Below are 18,975 nucleotides of genomic sequence, written 5' to 3' on the forward strand. Positions count from 1 at the left end.
AGCCAATTCAGTAGATCAACTGATATTAACAGCACTGGAACCGGGTACATCAGCTGCACTTTCTTCTGTTGTATATACAGAGCTAAAGAACCCATTTAGTAACTCTGCCTTCTCTTGATCCCCTGTGACCAACTCCCCATTACCACTATTTAGGATCCTACATGTGCAGACCTTGGCTTTTTTGCATTTACATACTTGAAGAATTTTTGGGGATTTGTTTTACTATCCTTAGCCACCTGCCTTTCATTTTGTATTTTTGCTGATTTTATTACCTTTTTACAGATTTTATTAAGCTCCTTATAATTTATAAAGACTACAGCTTTACCCTCAGATTTGTATTTTTCAAATGCCCTTTTTGTCATATATTGCCCTTTTTACAGAAGGTGTAAGCCATGTGGGGTTTAATTTTAGTTGTTTATACTTGTTACCTGTAGGAATACATTTGGCACTATTACCACCCAAAGTAGATTTTAAAATCTCCAATTTATCATTTGTACCATTATTTGACATTGGTTCTTCCCAGTCTATATTCTGAATTGCAGCCCTCATCCTGGGGAAATTGGCCTTCTTAAAATTAAGTGTTTTTGCCCTCCCGGCCTGTTTATGTTTAACATAGTGTGCTATGTTATCTAGAAAACAGACAAATCGTAGAAGACGGACACTAAGACGCAGTAAATAATTACGCAGAAAAAACAAATACAGAATTTGAAACAAGTTAAATGGTAACTAAAACTTCAAACTACTGACGTGTCATAGTGACAGGTCAGAAGTTTTGATCGGTGGGGGTCCGAGCACGGAGACCCCCACTGACCGCTACAACGACGCGGCAGAAGTGCTCAGGTGAGCCGCTTCGTTTTTTTATGGGCTTTTTTCGGAAAACCGATGTAGTGGTGTACGGGCCCATAGACTTTCTATTGAGTCCATACACCGCTACATCAGCTTTTTGAGAAAAACCTATCAGAAACCAAACAGCTCAAGAGCTCACCCGAGTGCTTCTGCAGCTTCGTTCTAGCGATCGGTGGGGGTCTTGGTGCTCGGACCCCCACCGATCAAAACTTTTGACATGTCACGATGACAGGTCAGAAGTTTGTTTAAAGTTTAGTTACCCTTTAAAGGAACAGTGTTACCACAATTTTTTTTTTTAATATGTTAAAGATGTTAGTGCTTTATTAAAAACGTTTGGATTAATTTGTGTGTTTGTGTGTTACTTTTTCTTATTTTTACACTTTTTCTTCCCTATGGGGGCTGCCATTTTTTTTTCCATTTCTGTATGTGTCGATTAACGACACATACAGACATGGCATACGGCAGCTCCAGTCCCATAGGGACTGCGAACGGGGCCCGTTCCATCCACTTCAATGTACGCCGTCTGTGTGGGAACGGCGCATGCGCCGCTCCCACACAGTCCAATTTGAAATGCGCGCCGTCCGGCGCCATTTTCCTGTGGACCGGAAGTCGCGGCCGGACAGTAAGATTACTACTTCCGGTCGCCGGCTTCCGGACTTGTGCACTTGGACCAGCGGCAGCAGACGGAGCGGACGGGCCCGAGGGAGCCGCGGCGGCAGGAGCAGGTAAGAGATTTCTATGTATGTTCGTGTTTGTGTGTGTTTACTACTGTATGTAAACCTTCTACACTGTGTGTTAGCTCAAAAAATGGCGACACACAGTGTAGGAGGTTAGACCGTTGAATCCCCTCGTTTATCCCGGCACTAGCCAGGATAAAGGAGGGGGGGGATGCTGAGAGCTCACTAGAGCGAGGGCTTTTTACCCAATTTTGCAGCATAAAGCAATGTGCTTGCTCCATACTCAGCGTGTGTTAAAAAAAAAATAATAATAATTTTTTTTGGGGTTAATCGCTCCTCGCCTTCTAAGAGCCATAACTTTTTTATTTTTCTGTCACTGGATGGGTGGGATGGCTTATTTTTTGCAGGAGTTGTTGTTTCTATTGGCACTATTTAAAGCACCATATAATGTACTGGGAAACTGAAAAAAAATTCTATGTGGGGTGGAATTGGAAAGAACTGCGATTGCTCCATTGTTTTTTGGGTTTTGTTTTTACAGCTATCACAATGTGGTAAAAACGACAACTTAAACTTTATTCTGTGGCTCAATACGAAGACTAATAGCAAATTTATATAATCTTTTTTTAATGTTTTACTACCATCACAAAGAAAAAAAACGATTTGTTAAAAAAAAAAAAATTGTGTGTGACCATATTCGGAGAGCCAGAACTTTTTTTTTTTTTCACAGATTGAGCGATGTGACAGCTTATTTTTTGCGGGACAAGCTGTAGTTTTTATTGGTACATTCAACTTCATAATTTTTTATTATATCTTTTTTTTAGCACTAAGATCACCCAAAAAAAACAGATTCTGGCATTTTAATATTTTTATTTTTTTTGCACCATTCAACGTGTGGGTTAAATAATGTTATATTGTAATAATTCAGACTTAAAGCGACGATACCCATTTTGTTAACTTTTTTTTTTAACAATGCTTTATGGGGAAAATGGGAGGTTTTTGAACTTTTCATTTGTACACTACTAAAAACAAACTATTTTTAACGGGGAGGGGGGTTTCAGGGAGTTTAGGCAGTCATAATTCTCACATCTGTTTACATTTATGTAGCCCTGTATCGCTTGGCAAGAAGGTCACTTCATACCCAATAGTTTTCAAGATAATTCTCTTCCATCCTATCAACACAGGTCCATCCCCTGCCATCCATGCGCCGCTCCCACACAGTTCAATTTGAAATGCGCGCCGTCCGGCGCCATTTTCCTGTGGACCGGAAGTCGCGGCCGGACAGTAAGATTACTACTTCCGGTCGCGGCTTCCGGACTTGTGCACATGGAGCAGCGGCAGCAGACGGAGCTGATGGACCGGAGGGAGCGGCGGCGACTGGAGCAGGTAAGTTATTTCTATGTATGTTCGTGTTTCAGTGTGTGTTTACTACTGTATGTAAACCTACTACACTGTGTGTTAGCTCAAAAAATGGCGACACACAGTGTAGGAGGTTAGACCGTTCAAACCCCTCGTTTCTCCCGGCACTAGCCAGGATAAAGGAGGGGGGGATTCTGAGAGCTCACTAGAGCGAGGGATTTTTACCCAATTTTGCAGCATAAAGCAATGTGGTTGCTTTACCACATGCAATGCTGCAATTTTGGGAATGGCTCCATCTAGTGACCAGTGCTGGGAAATATTATAAATTGAATCCAATTTATAATATTTCCTGACTCGTGAAAAAGAAAAAAAAATTAGAACAATGTTTAATCACCTATACACTAATTGTTTAACTAAAAAAAAAAAAAACATGTTTTGCTGGCAACACATTCCCTTAAGGCTCTCAACTTCTTCTTTCTATTCTTTTGTATTGGCCTCAACGCCTTTTCCCATTTATCCCTACTAAACTGTGTGATTACTAGTATTTTATATAACCTGGAAATAATCCCCTTTCCAACATTTCAAAACTGGACATTCTTTTACGTACCTGGAACACTTTGAATACTTGTGGCATTCACCGCTTGTTTTAATTGCATATACCTAAAACATGCCCCCCTAGGATCTCCTCTATAGCATTGAGATCCTATAGTCCCCCTTTAAAAAAAAAAAAAATTGCTAAATTTAGAATAATCCAAGATTATTCCAAAAGTACTCCTGCCCCAATTTACTTACCACGATTATGTTGTTCTTGTTAAACTACAGCTTGAATTTTAAAAATCCCTTTATCTTCCTAAATTTACGTGTTTTAGCCCATACTTTACATAACCTCTTAACTATGCATAGTCCTTGTAGTTGGAGCCCTTAAGTAATCCCATCTCCAAGACATCACATAAATTTGAGAATTCCCTCTCATTTGTTTCTACTAAAATCTTTAAGCGAGAGATTTTCTTCCATCTAGCCACGAACCATAATTGCCCCGCTAACTAAAGGCCTAAAATCTGAAACGGACAGCCACCTCTCTTCTTGATCTAACATAAGCAGATTTAAATTGGCCCTTGTTCTTCTACCAGTCCAGACCAAGCCCCTGACCAGATTCTCTATGATCTTAAACCACCCAGATTGGGCAATTATTCAAGACAAAAATATTTGCATTGCCACAAATTGTTTAATATTGCAATTCTATCTGTGATAGAAAGGGGAATCCTTATACAAGTGTTGATATTTCTTTATTTATCAATGGAACCAATTCAATATATCTTGTAATATCTTGTGTTACATTTATTCCCAAATACTTGAATGTTTCCCCCCTACATGGCTATGTACACCTTTTAAAAATATATATCAGTGTGATTGGTGCATCTTTGTAATTACATTTAACTACTTTTTCAGATACAGCGGCTTTGTATCCTGTGTACAGAGCAGCTCTATCTAGCGCCAAAACCGGTATACGTCAGGTCAGTGGGACTGACTGGTTTAGCGACAGCAGGTCCTGCATGTCTGACATGTAGGATCGAGCAGTTACCAATCACATCTAAGTTCATAACTTAATTTTTAATAAAATGTCATTACAAAGCTGCATCACACGGACACTTATTTATAAAAAAAATAAAAATAAAAAAAAAATAAAAAAAATGGTTTTAAATGTGAACATAGCCTTTAAGTTCCTCGGGATCAATCTCCTCATCCAGTGGCATCCAGACCGAGTTCTGTCAATCTGAAACTTGGATACGTTCCCAAATTTTTGGATCAGCCGAATTAACTGCTCCAATCCCACCCTTGTATTATACAGATACAACAGGATGTCGTCAGCATACAGAGACACTTTGTCCCCTCTTCCCCCACTTCCTACTTCAAATCTTAGCCGACAGGGGCTCTATAAATAGGGTAAAGGGGACAACCCTGCCTCGTTCCCCGCGATAGGGAGAACGCTTTAGTGGGAAGTCCATTCACCAATACCTTTGCCAAGGGCTCCCTATAAAAAGCGGTTATCCAAACTATATATCTACTTCTGAATCTATCCAACAATTTCCAAAGGAAAGGCCATTCCACCCTGTCAAACACCTTAACAGCATCTAATGAAAGAATGGAACTGCCCCCACCTTCCCCTACCTCAAAGCACTATATTGATGACAATTCAGCTGATATCTGTTGCAGTTGACTCTCCTTGCAAACTCAATGTCATTATTTTTCTCTGCCTTCAATAACAATATAAGGGCCTCTCTCATATATGCAGGGAGAAAGCAGCTATAGCAAGCCAGATTAAAAACTTCCACCATAAACTGAGCAAAACAATATCTCCATACTTTTGATATTATTCATAGGAGAGACCATCCGGCCAGCCGCTTTTAATCTTGGGGATCCCTTAATCGCTCCCATTACTTCCTCCAATGCAATCTCTGCATCCAACATTCTCCTGTGTTCCTGGGAAAGGGATGGAAGGGCAATATCTTGTAAATAACGCTCTAAGGAATCTTCATCCATCTGAAGCTCCGATGTGTATAACTGATTATGTTTATATAATTCCTTGGCTATTTCTTCTCCTTTATTAGTCATTTTATTTCCCTCTACCCGAATGGCAGAGATCACCGTCAGCCCACTCCTTCCCTTCAGCATATTACTTAATGAAGTTGAACCCACCTGTGTTCTGACAGCTGGGTGTCAAAAAACGTACTCCGGGCCAAGACCTGTATTCGGAGGGTGCTTGGTCTAAAACCTAGATCCAGCCCTTGCTGTAAAAAGTTACAAATTTGACGGATGACTGGATGATTCTGGTCCGGTGGTTGGTCTCCACACCAGGAGGTAAAATTTTTTCCAGATTTTTAGGTAAATTGCAGAAGTAACTTATTTATGACTAGCTTTTAGGGTTTATTACCTTTTGAGATACACTTTTCTTTGAGCAGTGTCCCTTCAGGATCCATGCTGATAATTAAAGGTTCTGGAGACTTTGGTGTTGTAATGGCCCCCCAGATCTTGTTTTAAAGAAAGTTCTATGGGATCTTCCGTGCGAATTCCTTCAGATTTGGGAACCAGGCCTTTTTTGTCCAGAATGGGACAATCAAAATGAGTTTCAGACATCCCCTGTAAAGCTTCTGAAGGACTGTTTATATCAGCGGGAATGGTGGAGAGGTGCATGCTAGATCCATGTCCCAAGGTTGGGATAGAGCATCTGTGCCTAGAGGACCATCCTGGGGGTTTAGAGAGAAGAAAAGTTCTGTTTTGGAATTTAATTTGTTCACAAACAGGTCTACTTGAGGAAACCCCCATTGCCGTGTGATCTGAAGAAAGACTTCCTGATTTAGAGAACATTCACCCGGATCTAGGTTTTTTTTCTGAAAAAAAAATCAGCTTCCATATTCTCCGACCCTTTCAGGTGAACGTCTGATAGAGAAAGCAGATTTCCCTCTGCCCAACAAAATATTCTCTGAAATAGTGAGAGCAGGGTGGGAGACCTGGTACCCCCCTGGTGTTTTAGAAAAACCACTGTTGTCATGTTGACCGTTAGTATTTTGACATGGTTGTTTTGAAGAGCGAAGGAACCTGACTTCAGTGTCTCCCAGACTGCTCTGAGTATTCAGTAATTTGAGGAACGAGACGCTATGGTCAGTGGCCAAGTCCCCTGAATATAACGGTCTGGAAGTTTGGCTCCCCAACCTTGTTTGCTTGCATCTGTCAGAATAACGATTGCTGGAAACCGATGCCAAATTGCACCCCTCTTGAGATTTGAGAGTTCAGTCAACCAATATAGGGAAGTTTTTACCTTCTGGGGTATTTTTATCTTTCGATCTAGGGGAGGACTGTTTTCTGTCCCATGAGGAAAGTATCCATTTTTGAAGTGGATGGGAATGGTTCTGGCTTCAGGTGACTGACTGAATGCAGGCTGTCATATGACCTAGCATACTCATTGCCGCTCTTATTTTGTAAGAGGTGGCTTTTTGAAATTTTTTGATATTGAAAAATAGATTCCTTCAGTTCTCCCCTGGTAGTAAGGATATCTGAAGGGTAGAGTCAAGTAGGACCCCTAGAAATTTGTCTGAGTGTGTGGAATCAGATTTGATTTTTGATCACTTATGATCCAACCCAGTTCTGCTAGTTGACCTGTTACTAACTTTACCTGAGTGTAAAGAATCCCTTGCGTGTTTGCTGTAATTAGGAACTCGTCCAGATAGGGGACTATAATAAGTCCTTGTCTGTGAAATGAAGCTATCACTTCTATCATTATTTTGGTGAACACTCTTGGGGCAGATGAAATCCTGAAGGGGAGGGCTGTAAACTGGTAGTAGACAACTTCGCCTGTCGAGCCCTTTACTGCAAATCTTAGGAATTTCTGAGAGTAATGAATGAGGACGTGGTAGTGAGCGTCCTTTAAATCTATGGTGCACATGTAAGCCCCTTTCTTTATTAAGGGAGTGGTAGATGCTACCGATTCCATCTTGAATCTCCTGTAAATTATCCAACTGTTGAGAAGTTTCAGGTTTATGATTAGCCTGTATGAACAGTCTGGCTTTTTTATGAGAAATAGAGAGGAGTAGTGACCTTCTCCCCACTGATTCTGTGGTACCAGAGATAATACCCCTCTCTGGTGTAGGTTTCGATGTTGTCAAACACCTGTTTTTTCAGAAATTGTGAGGGCTGTGTGGTCAGAATAAATGTCTTTGGAGGAAGGATTGAAAATTATATTCGATAGCCGTTTTTTTATTATGTCTAGGACCCATTTGTTTTGGGTGATAATGTTCCATAGAATGTAGAAATGAAGCAACCCTCCACCGACTCCGGCGTCGTCTGTTTTCTGGTCTATAATTATTCGGGTTGAGCAAGAAGCCCCTACCCATCCCCCTTTAGGGTAACTCCAACGACCTATCTTTCCCTTCCCTCTATAGTTTTCACTCTGGGGTCTTTGGGAACGAAAGGGATATTTCCTTTTCGTTGGTTTATCGTCTGGAAATTCCTTTTTTCTATCAGACGTCTTCTTTAGGATCTTGTCTAGCTCTGAGCCGAAAACATATTCCCCCTGGAACGGAATGTTACAAAGCCTATTTTTAGAACGAGTGTCCCCCTTTTGCCAGTATCTTAACCACAAAGCTCTTCTTGCGGCATTGGTGAGGGCCCCCTCCTTGGCAGCAAACCTGATACATTCCGCCAATGCATCTGCTAGAAAACCTGTAGCTGCTTTTAGGAGAGGAATTGACTCTGGTAGTTGGTCCCTGGGTGTTTTTATCTTAAGGTGGTTCTCTAGCTCGCCTAACCAGATAAAGAGGGTTTTAGCTACTGAAGTGGCTGCTATGTTGGACTTCATGCTTAACATTGATGCTTCCCAGGCCTTTTTTAATAGACAATCAGACTTTCGATCCATGCGGTCTGTTAAGCGAGCTGAATCTTCAAATGGCAAGTCGGTTTGCTTAACTACTTTTACTGTCTGGATATCCATTTTAGGGATAACGTCCCAGATGCCTGTATCCACTTCATTAAAAAGGAGGCGATTTCTAAATTCACAGTAGACCCCTAATATTTTTTTCTGGGCCTTTCCATTCGTCATTTATTAGTTCAAACAGGTTTTCATTAATAGGAAACACACATTTTTTTTCTTTGATTTTTAGACCACCAAACATCTCATCTTGAAAGTTTTTTTTGTTTTTTAACTTCCTCCATATTCATCGTACCGCAGATTGCATTTAGTGAATCATCCATGTCCCCAGAGGAAAAGTAATATTTCTTCTCGTCGTCCTGATCTCCTTCAGGATTTACTGACCCCAATTCATCTATGTCCTCTTGATCTTTAAAACAAGAGGCCCTTCAGCGTCTGAATCAGATGGGAGGATCATTTACTAAATTCGCCTTTTTATACGGGGGAGAAATGGCCGTGTATTGAGGCTATATTGATGAGGATTGAACTTCCTCTCTGATCATAGAACGTAGGTCGTCCATAAAGGAAGGTTGTTCAGCTTCGATTAATTTATTAATACAAGATGAACATAATTGTTTTTTGTAAGCGTATGCCAGCTTTTAGGAGCATGTAGTGCATTTCTTGGATCTTTTAAGCTCCCCATGCTTAAGCTTCTGGGATCCCGATTTCTCAACCTAGTAAACGAGAGAGGGAGACCCAACTAGTACAGTTTACGGTAATATATCATGTATTATCCCCATGGGCAAAATCCACGGGAGTGGATGGGCAGGAGACATCAGATTCTTCAAACTGGGACCCCACCGAATCGGCACCAGGAAAGGACATGCTTGAAAACACAGACCTCAGAGCAGGATGCACGTGGCAATCTAGATGAAACACGCCAGTCTATTTACCTACCCCGCGTTCCAATGCAGTCCCCGCTTGAGACGCCACATCCGCCGGTTGTTTGGTCACGAAGCTGTAACCACGTGGTCGGGATGCCGGCAGAAGTGCTACGCTCCGTCTGGCTTTAGTCTCACGGAACCACAGGCAGACAGGTGGTTCTTCAGAAAAAAGGAGGAGGGAAAACCCTAGGAACGCTCCCCCACAAATGGAACACCGGACGGAAGGAGGGAAGCCCCCGATCCGGACTTTCATTAAGGTAGAAAATCATTCTTTTCAATCTCCCGCTAAGGGGCAGAGGATCCTCTCTTCATCCCGACTCCTGTAGGGACAGGAAATACACTGGTGGGAGGCTGAGGCCCTTTTAATCTCTCTCAGTTCCTGTCACTATAAAACACGTTTTACCGTGCAAAAATACGAAGACATAAAAAAATAAAAAAGCCTATACATACTTGGCATCGCTGCATTTATACCAATCTGTAGCATAAAGTGAACATGTTATTCTTTCCCAAAGGTAAAAAAGTTTCACATATTAGGCATCTCCGCATCCGTAACAATCCCAACTATAAAACTATCACATTATTTAACCCGCATGGTGAATGCTGTAAAAAATAAAGATAAAAAATAATGCCAGAATTGCTGTTTCCGGTTTATCCTGCCTTCAGAAAAATTTAATAAAGAGTGATCAAAAAGTAGCATGTACTCCTAAACGGTACCAATAAAACTACAAGACCCAGCGGTCGGACCCCCAGCGATCTCACATATTGCCCCTATCCTGTGGATAGGGGATAAATGTGATTTATGGCAAACCCCTTTAACTAGTTAAATGCCGTGGTCAATAGCGACCGCGGCATTTATAGGGGTTTTTCTATGAAGGACATTTATGACATATCCACAGGATAGGTCATAAATGTCAGATAGATGAATCGTCCCACCTCTGGGACCCGCACCTATCTGTAGAACTGGGCCCCCTAAACCCTCTTCTAGCTTTCTGTGCTCTCCGTGCCACTTGGTTACATGTGGAGTTACTGAAACAGCATAGCTCGCGGAGCTACGCTGTTTCCGTAACTCCCATAGAACTGAACAGTAGTTACGGAAACAGCGTAGCTTGCATGCTACGTTGCTTCCGTAACTGCCATTCACTACTATGGGAGTTAGGGAAACAGTGTAGTTACGCTGTTTCAGTAACTCCACATGTAACCAAGTGGCCGCTGGTTCAAGTCCCCTAGGGGAACTAATAAAATGTGTAAAAAAAAAAAAAAGTTAGATACATTTTCAGGATTGTAAAAAAATAAAATAAATTAAAAAGTAAAAAAAAATAAAATAAAACCTTTTCCCATTTTTCCCCAAGCACAATGTAAAAAATAAAATAATTTGGTATCGCTGTGTCCGTAAAAGTCTGATCTATTACACTATACCATTATTTAACTCGCATGCTGAGTTTAAACATTTAAAACATCAAAATAGTTTTTTGGTCACCTTAGTGCTTAAAATATGAAATAAAAAATAAACAAGTGATCAAAAAAATCGTATGTACCAAAAAAATGGTGGCAATAAAACTACAGCTCATCCCGCAAAAAATAAGCCCTCATACCGCTCAATTGATGAAAAAAATATAAACAATTTATTGGCTCAGAATATGGTGAAACAGAATACATTTTTTTTTAACAAAAATTTTTTTCCCTATTTTCGGTTGTCTAAAACCTGGGTGCGTCTTATGGTCAGATGCGTCTTATAGTCATAAAAAAATGGTACTCGTTCTGCGGCTGATTGCGTCATTTTAAATGCAGAAACTATTATCGTTGTTGGCAGCACAGCCCTCATAGATCGGCGCTCATTTACACAGCCCACAATGGGCCATGTAATATTACCTTAAATTATTAGGATTTTTTATTTTAATAAAGACAACGACAGAAAATTATAAACCATCATCACAAAAAAAAAAAATTGTAAATATGATTCATATAAAAACTTTTTAAAATAGGTAATTTTCGGATAACAGTCCTTTTAAATCAATATTTAGTTTATAAAATTTAATAACAAAAAGAGACCAAACTTACGTTGACAGCATATCTAGGGGTAGGGTCAATAGTGAGCTCACAGAGCCAGTAAATAAGCACTTGTAAATACGACCTGAGGAGAAAAAAAATTAAAAAATATTTTGATAAAATGAGCTTGCATTCAGACAAATTACAACTAGAAAATGTAAAAAAAAAAACAACAAAAACATCAACCTGTACAAAAAGGCTATGCCGATAATGTCAAAATAAAATCTGAAACCAGAAAAAGACCACCAAGTAGGGTCAAAAGCTACAAATAATGTTCACATGTAAATCATTCATGAATTCATCAGCTTATGCTCGGTTCACACTGGCATCATGGTTTCCATTACATGTGGGATACTAGATTAGCTATAATAGATATGCAAAGGGACTTTCTTATGAAAACAACCCTAGTTCACATACAATATTAGAGAATACAGGCGTAATAGAGGGACTCCACTATGAGCCAGAACGATCTGCTGATTACTGCGGCGTCTCCGTTTTGAAAGAACGTCCCCTATGTTATCTAAAGCTATTGGAAAATGTTGCACCAATGAGACTTTCTACTATACCTGCCCCTGCATACATTCTACACATAACACTATTAACCCCTTCCCCCTGCTTGAATTCTGGGCCCTAATGTCCAAGCCATTTTTTACATTTTTCCATTGTCACATTCGAAGAGCTGTAACTTTTTTATTTTTGCGTCGGCATAGCTGTATAAGGTCTTGTTTTTTGCGGGACGACTTGCAGTTTTTATTGGTACCATTTGAGAGTAGATGCGACTTTTTGATCACTTTTTATCACATTTTTTTTAAGTCAGGATTAACAGAAAACAGCAATTTTTCCATTGTTTTTTATTTTATTTTTTACGGCGTTCACAGTGCGGGTTAAATAATGTAACAGCTTTATAGTCGGGGTCGTTACGGACGCGGCGATACCAAATATGTGTAACATTTTTGCTTTATTGTAGTTTTTTTTAATAGTAAAGCATTTTGTAAGGGGAAAAAGTGGGTTTTTCATTTTATTTTTTTTTATTACGTTTATTAAACTTTTTTTACTTTTATACTAGTCCCACTAGGGGACTTCACTATCCTCCGATCGCTATTGTAATACACTGCAATACTTTTGTATTGCAGTGTATTACTGCCTGTCCGTTTAAAACGGACAGGCATCTGCTAGGTCATGCCTGCGGCATGATCTAGAAGGCATTCGCTCCAGGCAGACCTGGGGGCCTTTATTAGAACCCCGGCTGCCATAGAAGACACTGACACTCGGCGTGTGTCGGTGGGAGAGAGAGGGAGCTCTTGTGCACCGTATCTGAAGGGTTAAACGGGTGAGATCGATACTAATATCGATCTCACCCGGCAGAGCAGGGACGCCCCCAGCCCTCAGCTGCCTCTGGCAGCTGAGAGCAGGGAGATTTGACGGCTCCCTGCTCTGTTTACTTTATTCTACAGCAGCGCCGTAGGCGGCGCTGTAGAATAAAGCCCATTAATGACCGCCGTGAAAAGGTTTTTCGGCGGTCATTAAGGGGTTAATACTGAGATAACCATTATTTACATCGTGCCAACGTTTTCCACAGTGATTTACAATTGGGAAAGTGACAAGTAAAATGACAAATAACAAAAAAGAAGGTGAAGTGTCCCTGACCATAAGAGCTTACAATCTAAATGGAATGGCAGGAGTGACACAATACGTACATAGTGATATAGTTGTCCAGTGAACAAGGCCCTTGCAGAAAAATTAAGTACAGGACGTATAGCAGAGTAAAGGATAGTATGGAGTGAATATATCTTATCAGGTCAGGTTGTGTATGGGCCATGAACTATAGTTATGGGATATAAGCCACCTTAACTGGTTCCCGACCGCTGGCTGTGTTTTTACGGCCAGCGGTCAGGGTCCTTAAAACCAGAGCCATAGACTTTTTACGGCTCAGGTTTTAACTTGCTGCCCGCGCAATCGGGCAGCTGAATGTCGGGTCTCTGGCTGTCAGTGACTGCCGGGGACCCTGAGCAGAGGATATAAGCAGCTTTTGCTGCTTCTGTCTTCTCTGATCACTTGTACACAGCGCTCAATGAACGCTGTGTATAGGAATAGAGACAGCAGCAGCGGCGCTGCCTCTATTCCTCCCGGTGATCATGTGACTGGTCACATGATCACTGGGTGCCGTTAGTGGCAGACTGCTGCTGGGTCTAACAAGACCCAGCACAGTCCTATTAGTGACAATCGTCACTATGAGAGGGCTGATCTCCCCTGTAACTGGGGCAGCTGTGCAGCTCCAGTTACAGTGGAAAAGATGGTGTAAAAGAAAGAAAACAAATATATAAAGTTCCCCAAAGGTCTTTTTTTGACCTTTGAGGGTCAGACCATAGTAATAAAAAAAATAGTAAAGTGCAAAAAAAAAATTTAATAATACACAAAATACCCACCCCCAAAAAAAACATTCCCCTCCCCCAATCATTGTTGTAACGCAAGCGCTGACACAATTATCCTAATATAGACATGTAATATATTAAAATTTACGGTAAACAATGACTATTACAAATAAAAGGTCTATTTAGGGTAAAACTATGTTATTACCAAAAAAAAAATTGCTGAAACGTAAAAAAGCTTCTTTTTCTACTATTATTTTCAAACTTTATGAATAAAAATTCTAAAATAACAAAAAAGGTGTGTATAAAAACGATAAAAAATGAAACCTGCATTGTCTACGGAAAAAACGTCGCAAAAATCACGTCGTTAGCCCAACAAATAAAAATGTTATAGCCATTTAACTAACGCGTGCTAAAAATGGCTAAACGGTGTCTGGTCCTGAAGGCTCAAAATAGCCCGGTCCTGAACTGGTTAAAGAAATTAGATTTTAAGGCATGATAGGGCAGGGAGTTTTTGATAGACAGGGAGTTTCACAGAATAGGTGATGCATGGGTAGCCCTGCAGAAGGGAGCGAGAGGACGTCATAGTAAGAGTGTAATAAGTCATTGGATCAGCAAAAAGCCCAAGTGGGTTGGGATATGGAGATGACAGCAGAAATGAATGGCAGTGCAGTGTTGTGGAGAGCTTTGTATATTAGTAGGAGAGTTTTATAAAGAAGAGAGTTGTTAGAATAATTACTAGACAAAGGTCTAACTGGCTGCTGCGTTCATGATAGATTGAAGAGGGCCCAGACTGTTGAGTGGAATGCCAGATATTAGCGCGTTACAGTAGTCTAGAGAATAATGGATTAGTGTTTTAGAAGTGTCAGTGGTGACGTAGGGATGGATACAAGACATTGCTAAAACCTTCCCCTAAAAGAAAAGCAGTGAATGGCATGTAAGGAAGAAAGGACAGATCAGTGACAAGTGCAACTTCAAGACACCAGGCCTAAAATCCAGGGACAACGGCGGTGTTCGAGATGGAAATAGAGACTCCTAACAGAAGGAAGTCAGTTATAGAATTGTTACGTTTTAGATATAGGGATGACACGACAGCAGAGACTGACAAAACCACTAGTGTTTGTTAGGAGAGAGGGAGAAATAACCATAGATCTCCTCCCAGGACGAGTGTCATCAGCAAAAAGTTGGCACTGGAGACCAGCACCTGCCGATAGTCTGCCCAACTAAAATTATGTACAGAGAAAACAAGAGACCCAACACTAAACCTTGAGGAACCCAGAAAGAGGGGGTGATCCGCTTTGTCAAATGCAGCAGAGATCTAGGATTAGAACGGAGTACTGCACTGCACTGGATTTAGCAAAGAAGACACCATTAGATACTTTGGTTAATACAGTTTCCGAAAAGTGTGAAGCACAGAAGCCAGATTGTAATGGGGAACAGAGTTAGTAGAGAGGTAATGGACAAGTATACACCAGATATTCGATAAGTCCAGAAGCATAGGAAAGGTTAGAAACGGGGTGATAGTTAGAAGTGAAGAGTGGTCCTCACAATTGGGGTGACTAGAGAATGATTAAAAGCGAAAGAGAAAAAAAAGATCTAAATGAAACAGGTGGTCAAAGTGGGGAATTACAGCTCATGACAATGCAAAGAAAAGATGTGAGGGAATAGGATGGAGAGAAGGCGATTAAGAGGGCGGAGGAGAAAAGTGCAGATACTTCTTCCTTTGTTATAGGGTCAAACATAACCTAGGCGCAAGATGGAACAGTAAGGGTATGTTTACGGAGTATTTTGCAGGCAGAAAAAAATCTGCCTCAAAATGCCTTCAGTGGTCAGAGATGGAAACGTGGAAAGAAAGAGCATGACCCTTTTATTTCCCGCAAGTGTTTTTTTTACGCTCGCCAGGAAAGAACGGCTTTGCCTACCATTAAAATCAATGGGAGGCAATTTCGGTCTGTTTGTGACTTCCGCATCAATAAACCCTGTGTGAGTTCCCATACACAAGACCGTATTTTTCATCCGTAATTATGGGCCTATTAATTTCTATGGGCTACGGACATCTTTCCGTATTTTTACGGATGGGCATCCGTTCCATAGAAATGATCAGTAAATTATAGAACATGTCCTATTCTTGTCCCTAATTACATCACGGATGCCCCATAGAAGTCTACGGGCGCTTCTGTAATTACGTACAGCTACGGTTGTGCACCTGTTGCGGTCCGTAATTATGGAAGCATTGCTAGGCGATGCCAGGTTTGCAGATGTTGCATATAATTTGTGGTTTTCTTTTTGCGGATCCGTACGGATACATTACATATGCAGTACGGACCGTATTAGCGGATACATTTCCGTATATGCGGATGGGTTGCAGATGACTACTGATCAGTATTTACGAATAGTATTTACAGATGGATGAAAATACGGTCATGTGCACAGGGCCTGAAATAGCCCTAAAAGTTTCAAACAAGCGCTTTGTGAGATCCGGAAAATAAACAACATTTACTAAACTCCCACTCCCTTCACTTTTCTCATCAGTTTTTAGTTTTACTTTCCTTCATTACACATACAGTGGGGAGCAAACAACAAAAATCCTTAAGCCCTTATTCACACAACAGGGTTTCCCAGCCGGGTGACGGACATTCATAAATCGGCCGTCACCCGGCTGCATTAGGAACAATAGACCCCCTAATGGGGCTATTCACACGACCGATTTTTGGACGGCCCAGGAAACCTGGCCGTCAAAAAATGGGACATGCCCTATTTTCGGCCGTTTACCCGGCCCCCATAGAAGTCTATGGGGCCGGGTAATACACGGCCATCACTGGAATGTGTCCCGAGTGACAGCCATGTATTCCGTCGCTCGCGCGCTCTCTCTCCTCCTCCTCCTCACAGTGCAGAGTGCAGGTGAGGAGGAGGAGGAGGGTCTTTTTTTGCTCCCTGTAGGAGTCGGAATCCCCAATCCCCGGCCGGGGATTGGGGATTCCGCTACAGGAGAAGTGCGTGACTACACTGTCCATATATGGACACAGCGAACTCACTCACTTCTGCAGCGGAATCCCCGACTCTATGGCCGGGGATTTCGCTACAGGAGAAGTGAGTGACTACACTGTCCATATATGGACACAGCGATGTCTCTCACTTCTGCAGCGGAATCCCCGACTCTATGGCCGGGGATTCCGCTACAGGAGAAGTGAGTGACTACACTGTCCATATATGGGTGGCATTACCTGCAGGGGGCAGGGTGGCATTACCTGCAGGGGGCAGGGTGGCATTACCTACAGGGGGCTGGGTGGCATTATCTACAAAGGGCTGTGTGGCATTATCTACAAAGGGCTGTGTGTGGCAACAAATTTAAATGAAATTCATCCGATTTTAAAACGGACAGGGAAAAAAACGGATGCAAAACAGGTCAAAATCGGCCGTTAAAAACGGCAACACAGCCCGGAACGGATGCAAAAAAAAAAAACGGCCCAAAACGGACGATTTTATCGTCCGACACTCGGACCCTGTTGTGTGAATGAGGTGTAAGACAGTATGCAAACACAATATCCCAACATCACATCTAAGGATAAACAAACAATGGAGCAGCACTGTGGCAACATAAGCCAGAATTGCAGGTGCAAAGCTTCAAAAAGGAGTGCCCTCTCCTTGTATGATAGAATGTCAAAAAATGAACAAAGGTGCACTCAAAAATAAAAGTGAATTTATTCCAAAATCCACTGCAACGTTTCACATTCTTGTGAAAGGGATTCAAATGTTTGTTTAAATTATTTCATTTTCTGTAGCGTCCATTTCGCACGGAGACTTCATCTTGTTTCCATTTTAGTGAATAAGAAAGTAATTGTTCCTTTAAGACAAGCATATGGCAAGTGTATTAATGCAGATTTTGTTCCTCAACTAGTTATGGGTCCCTCTTAGTTTTCATCTAGAGTTTGAGACTAACAAATTTGTGGTTGACTTGGGGGGGGGGGGGGGGGTTGTCATTGTATAAAAACAAAGACTATTCACAGCGAAGACGGGAGTGAGATAAGAGTTTGATACTACTAGTGGGAGAGAACAAGGCAAAGGGTAACATTCTCTGACCTGGGAATGTGGATAGCAGGTGCAGAGATGTAAGGTTAGCCTGACGTAAGCATCTAATGAGAAATTATAATATTGTATTTGAAATGTATTGTATATCTGAATGGCTGAACATGAAATATTCTCAATGTATGCTATTAGCTGAATCAGAGTTATTGCCATATTGTAAATAATTGGCTAACCTCAAGTCTACACCCTTTTTGAAAGATAGTATTGTATTTGTTTGATCAATAAACGTCATGAGCATTTTGAGCATACAAGCAGTGACTGTGTCTCTCCGATATAACCTATAATTTGGATCTGGATAAATTCACTGGGCAGGTATAAGTTGACATACCCATTACAAATTTCAGTCTAATATATTTTGGGCCATGATTGAGTCAACTTTCTGAATGAAGGCATTTTCAAGCCCTTGAAAAAGAATGCCTTCATTGAGAAGGTGAAACGTTGCAGTGGATGTTGGGTGAATAAATTCACTTTATTTTTGAGTGCTGCTTCTTTGTTCATTTTTTTATGCCGAAGGATAAGACATTGGGGGTAAATTTATCAACTTTTCTGGAGAAGAAATTTTCAAAATGGCCTAAAAGTTGCAATTTGTGGTTTAAGTTACAACTTTTGGTCTTTTTGCGCCAAAGTTGCCACTTTTGTGGAAAGCGGGCATGATCTTAGTGAAAAGAGAACATGGAAACCGGGGATAAACAAATTATAATTTTCGCCAGAAAACTGGCAAAAGCTATAGTGGAAACCTACACCAGTTCCATGCTAGCGTAGATTTCACTCTATGGGGAGTAGCAAGATAGAGGCTCGCACGCTGGGCCTCTACCTTGCCAACTCTCGACCAGACTACCCCCTGCCCCTTCCATTATGACGTTAAATAAATAAAAATCTTAATAAAAAAAAAATATATACAGACTTTTCCTCTCCAGCTCTCTTATCACTGCAGCGCCGCTCATACAAGGACCTGACACCAAGCGGCGTCAGGACGTTGTATGTGACGAAGAACTAATGATGTTGAAGTGCTGCATTGGACATAGGGGCCTGACGCTGCACAGCATCAGGTCCTTGTATGAGAGATGCTAGAAGGATGAAGGAGCCGGAGCAGAGGTGAGTAGGAGCGCTGAGGTGAGTATGAATGCGTTTTTTTCTTTTGTTCTATTTTAGCAGAGGGAGGAGGAATGTTTGGCACATGGCCGCAGTCCTTGCGCCACAATTGTGGTGCATGGCCCGGACGAAAGATGCAAAACATTTTATGGAAGCAT

The 18,975-nt window shown here is 41.3% G+C and overlaps 1 protein-coding gene across 2 annotated transcripts in view; it reads right to left on the minus strand.

Moving 5' to 3' along the window:
* Nucleotides 1-18,975, minus strand: part of MARCHF6 (membrane associated ring-CH-type finger 6) — a 375,114-nt gene that overhangs the window by 297,881 nt on the left and 58,258 nt on the right. For both annotated transcript variants that reach the window (XM_075826906.1, XM_075826903.1), the window contains exon 5: nt 11,283-11,355. In XM_075826906.1, the coding sequence (XP_075683021.1) occupies nt 11,283-11,355 (73 nt within the window). The remainder of the gene's footprint in view (nt 1-11,282; nt 11,356-18,975) is intronic.

The sequence above is a fragment of the Rhinoderma darwinii genome, chromosome 5, assembly GCF_050947455.1.
Source record: "Rhinoderma darwinii isolate aRhiDar2 chromosome 5, aRhiDar2.hap1, whole genome shotgun sequence".
NCBI lineage: Eukaryota > Metazoa > Chordata > Amphibia > Anura > Rhinodermatidae > Rhinoderma > Rhinoderma darwinii.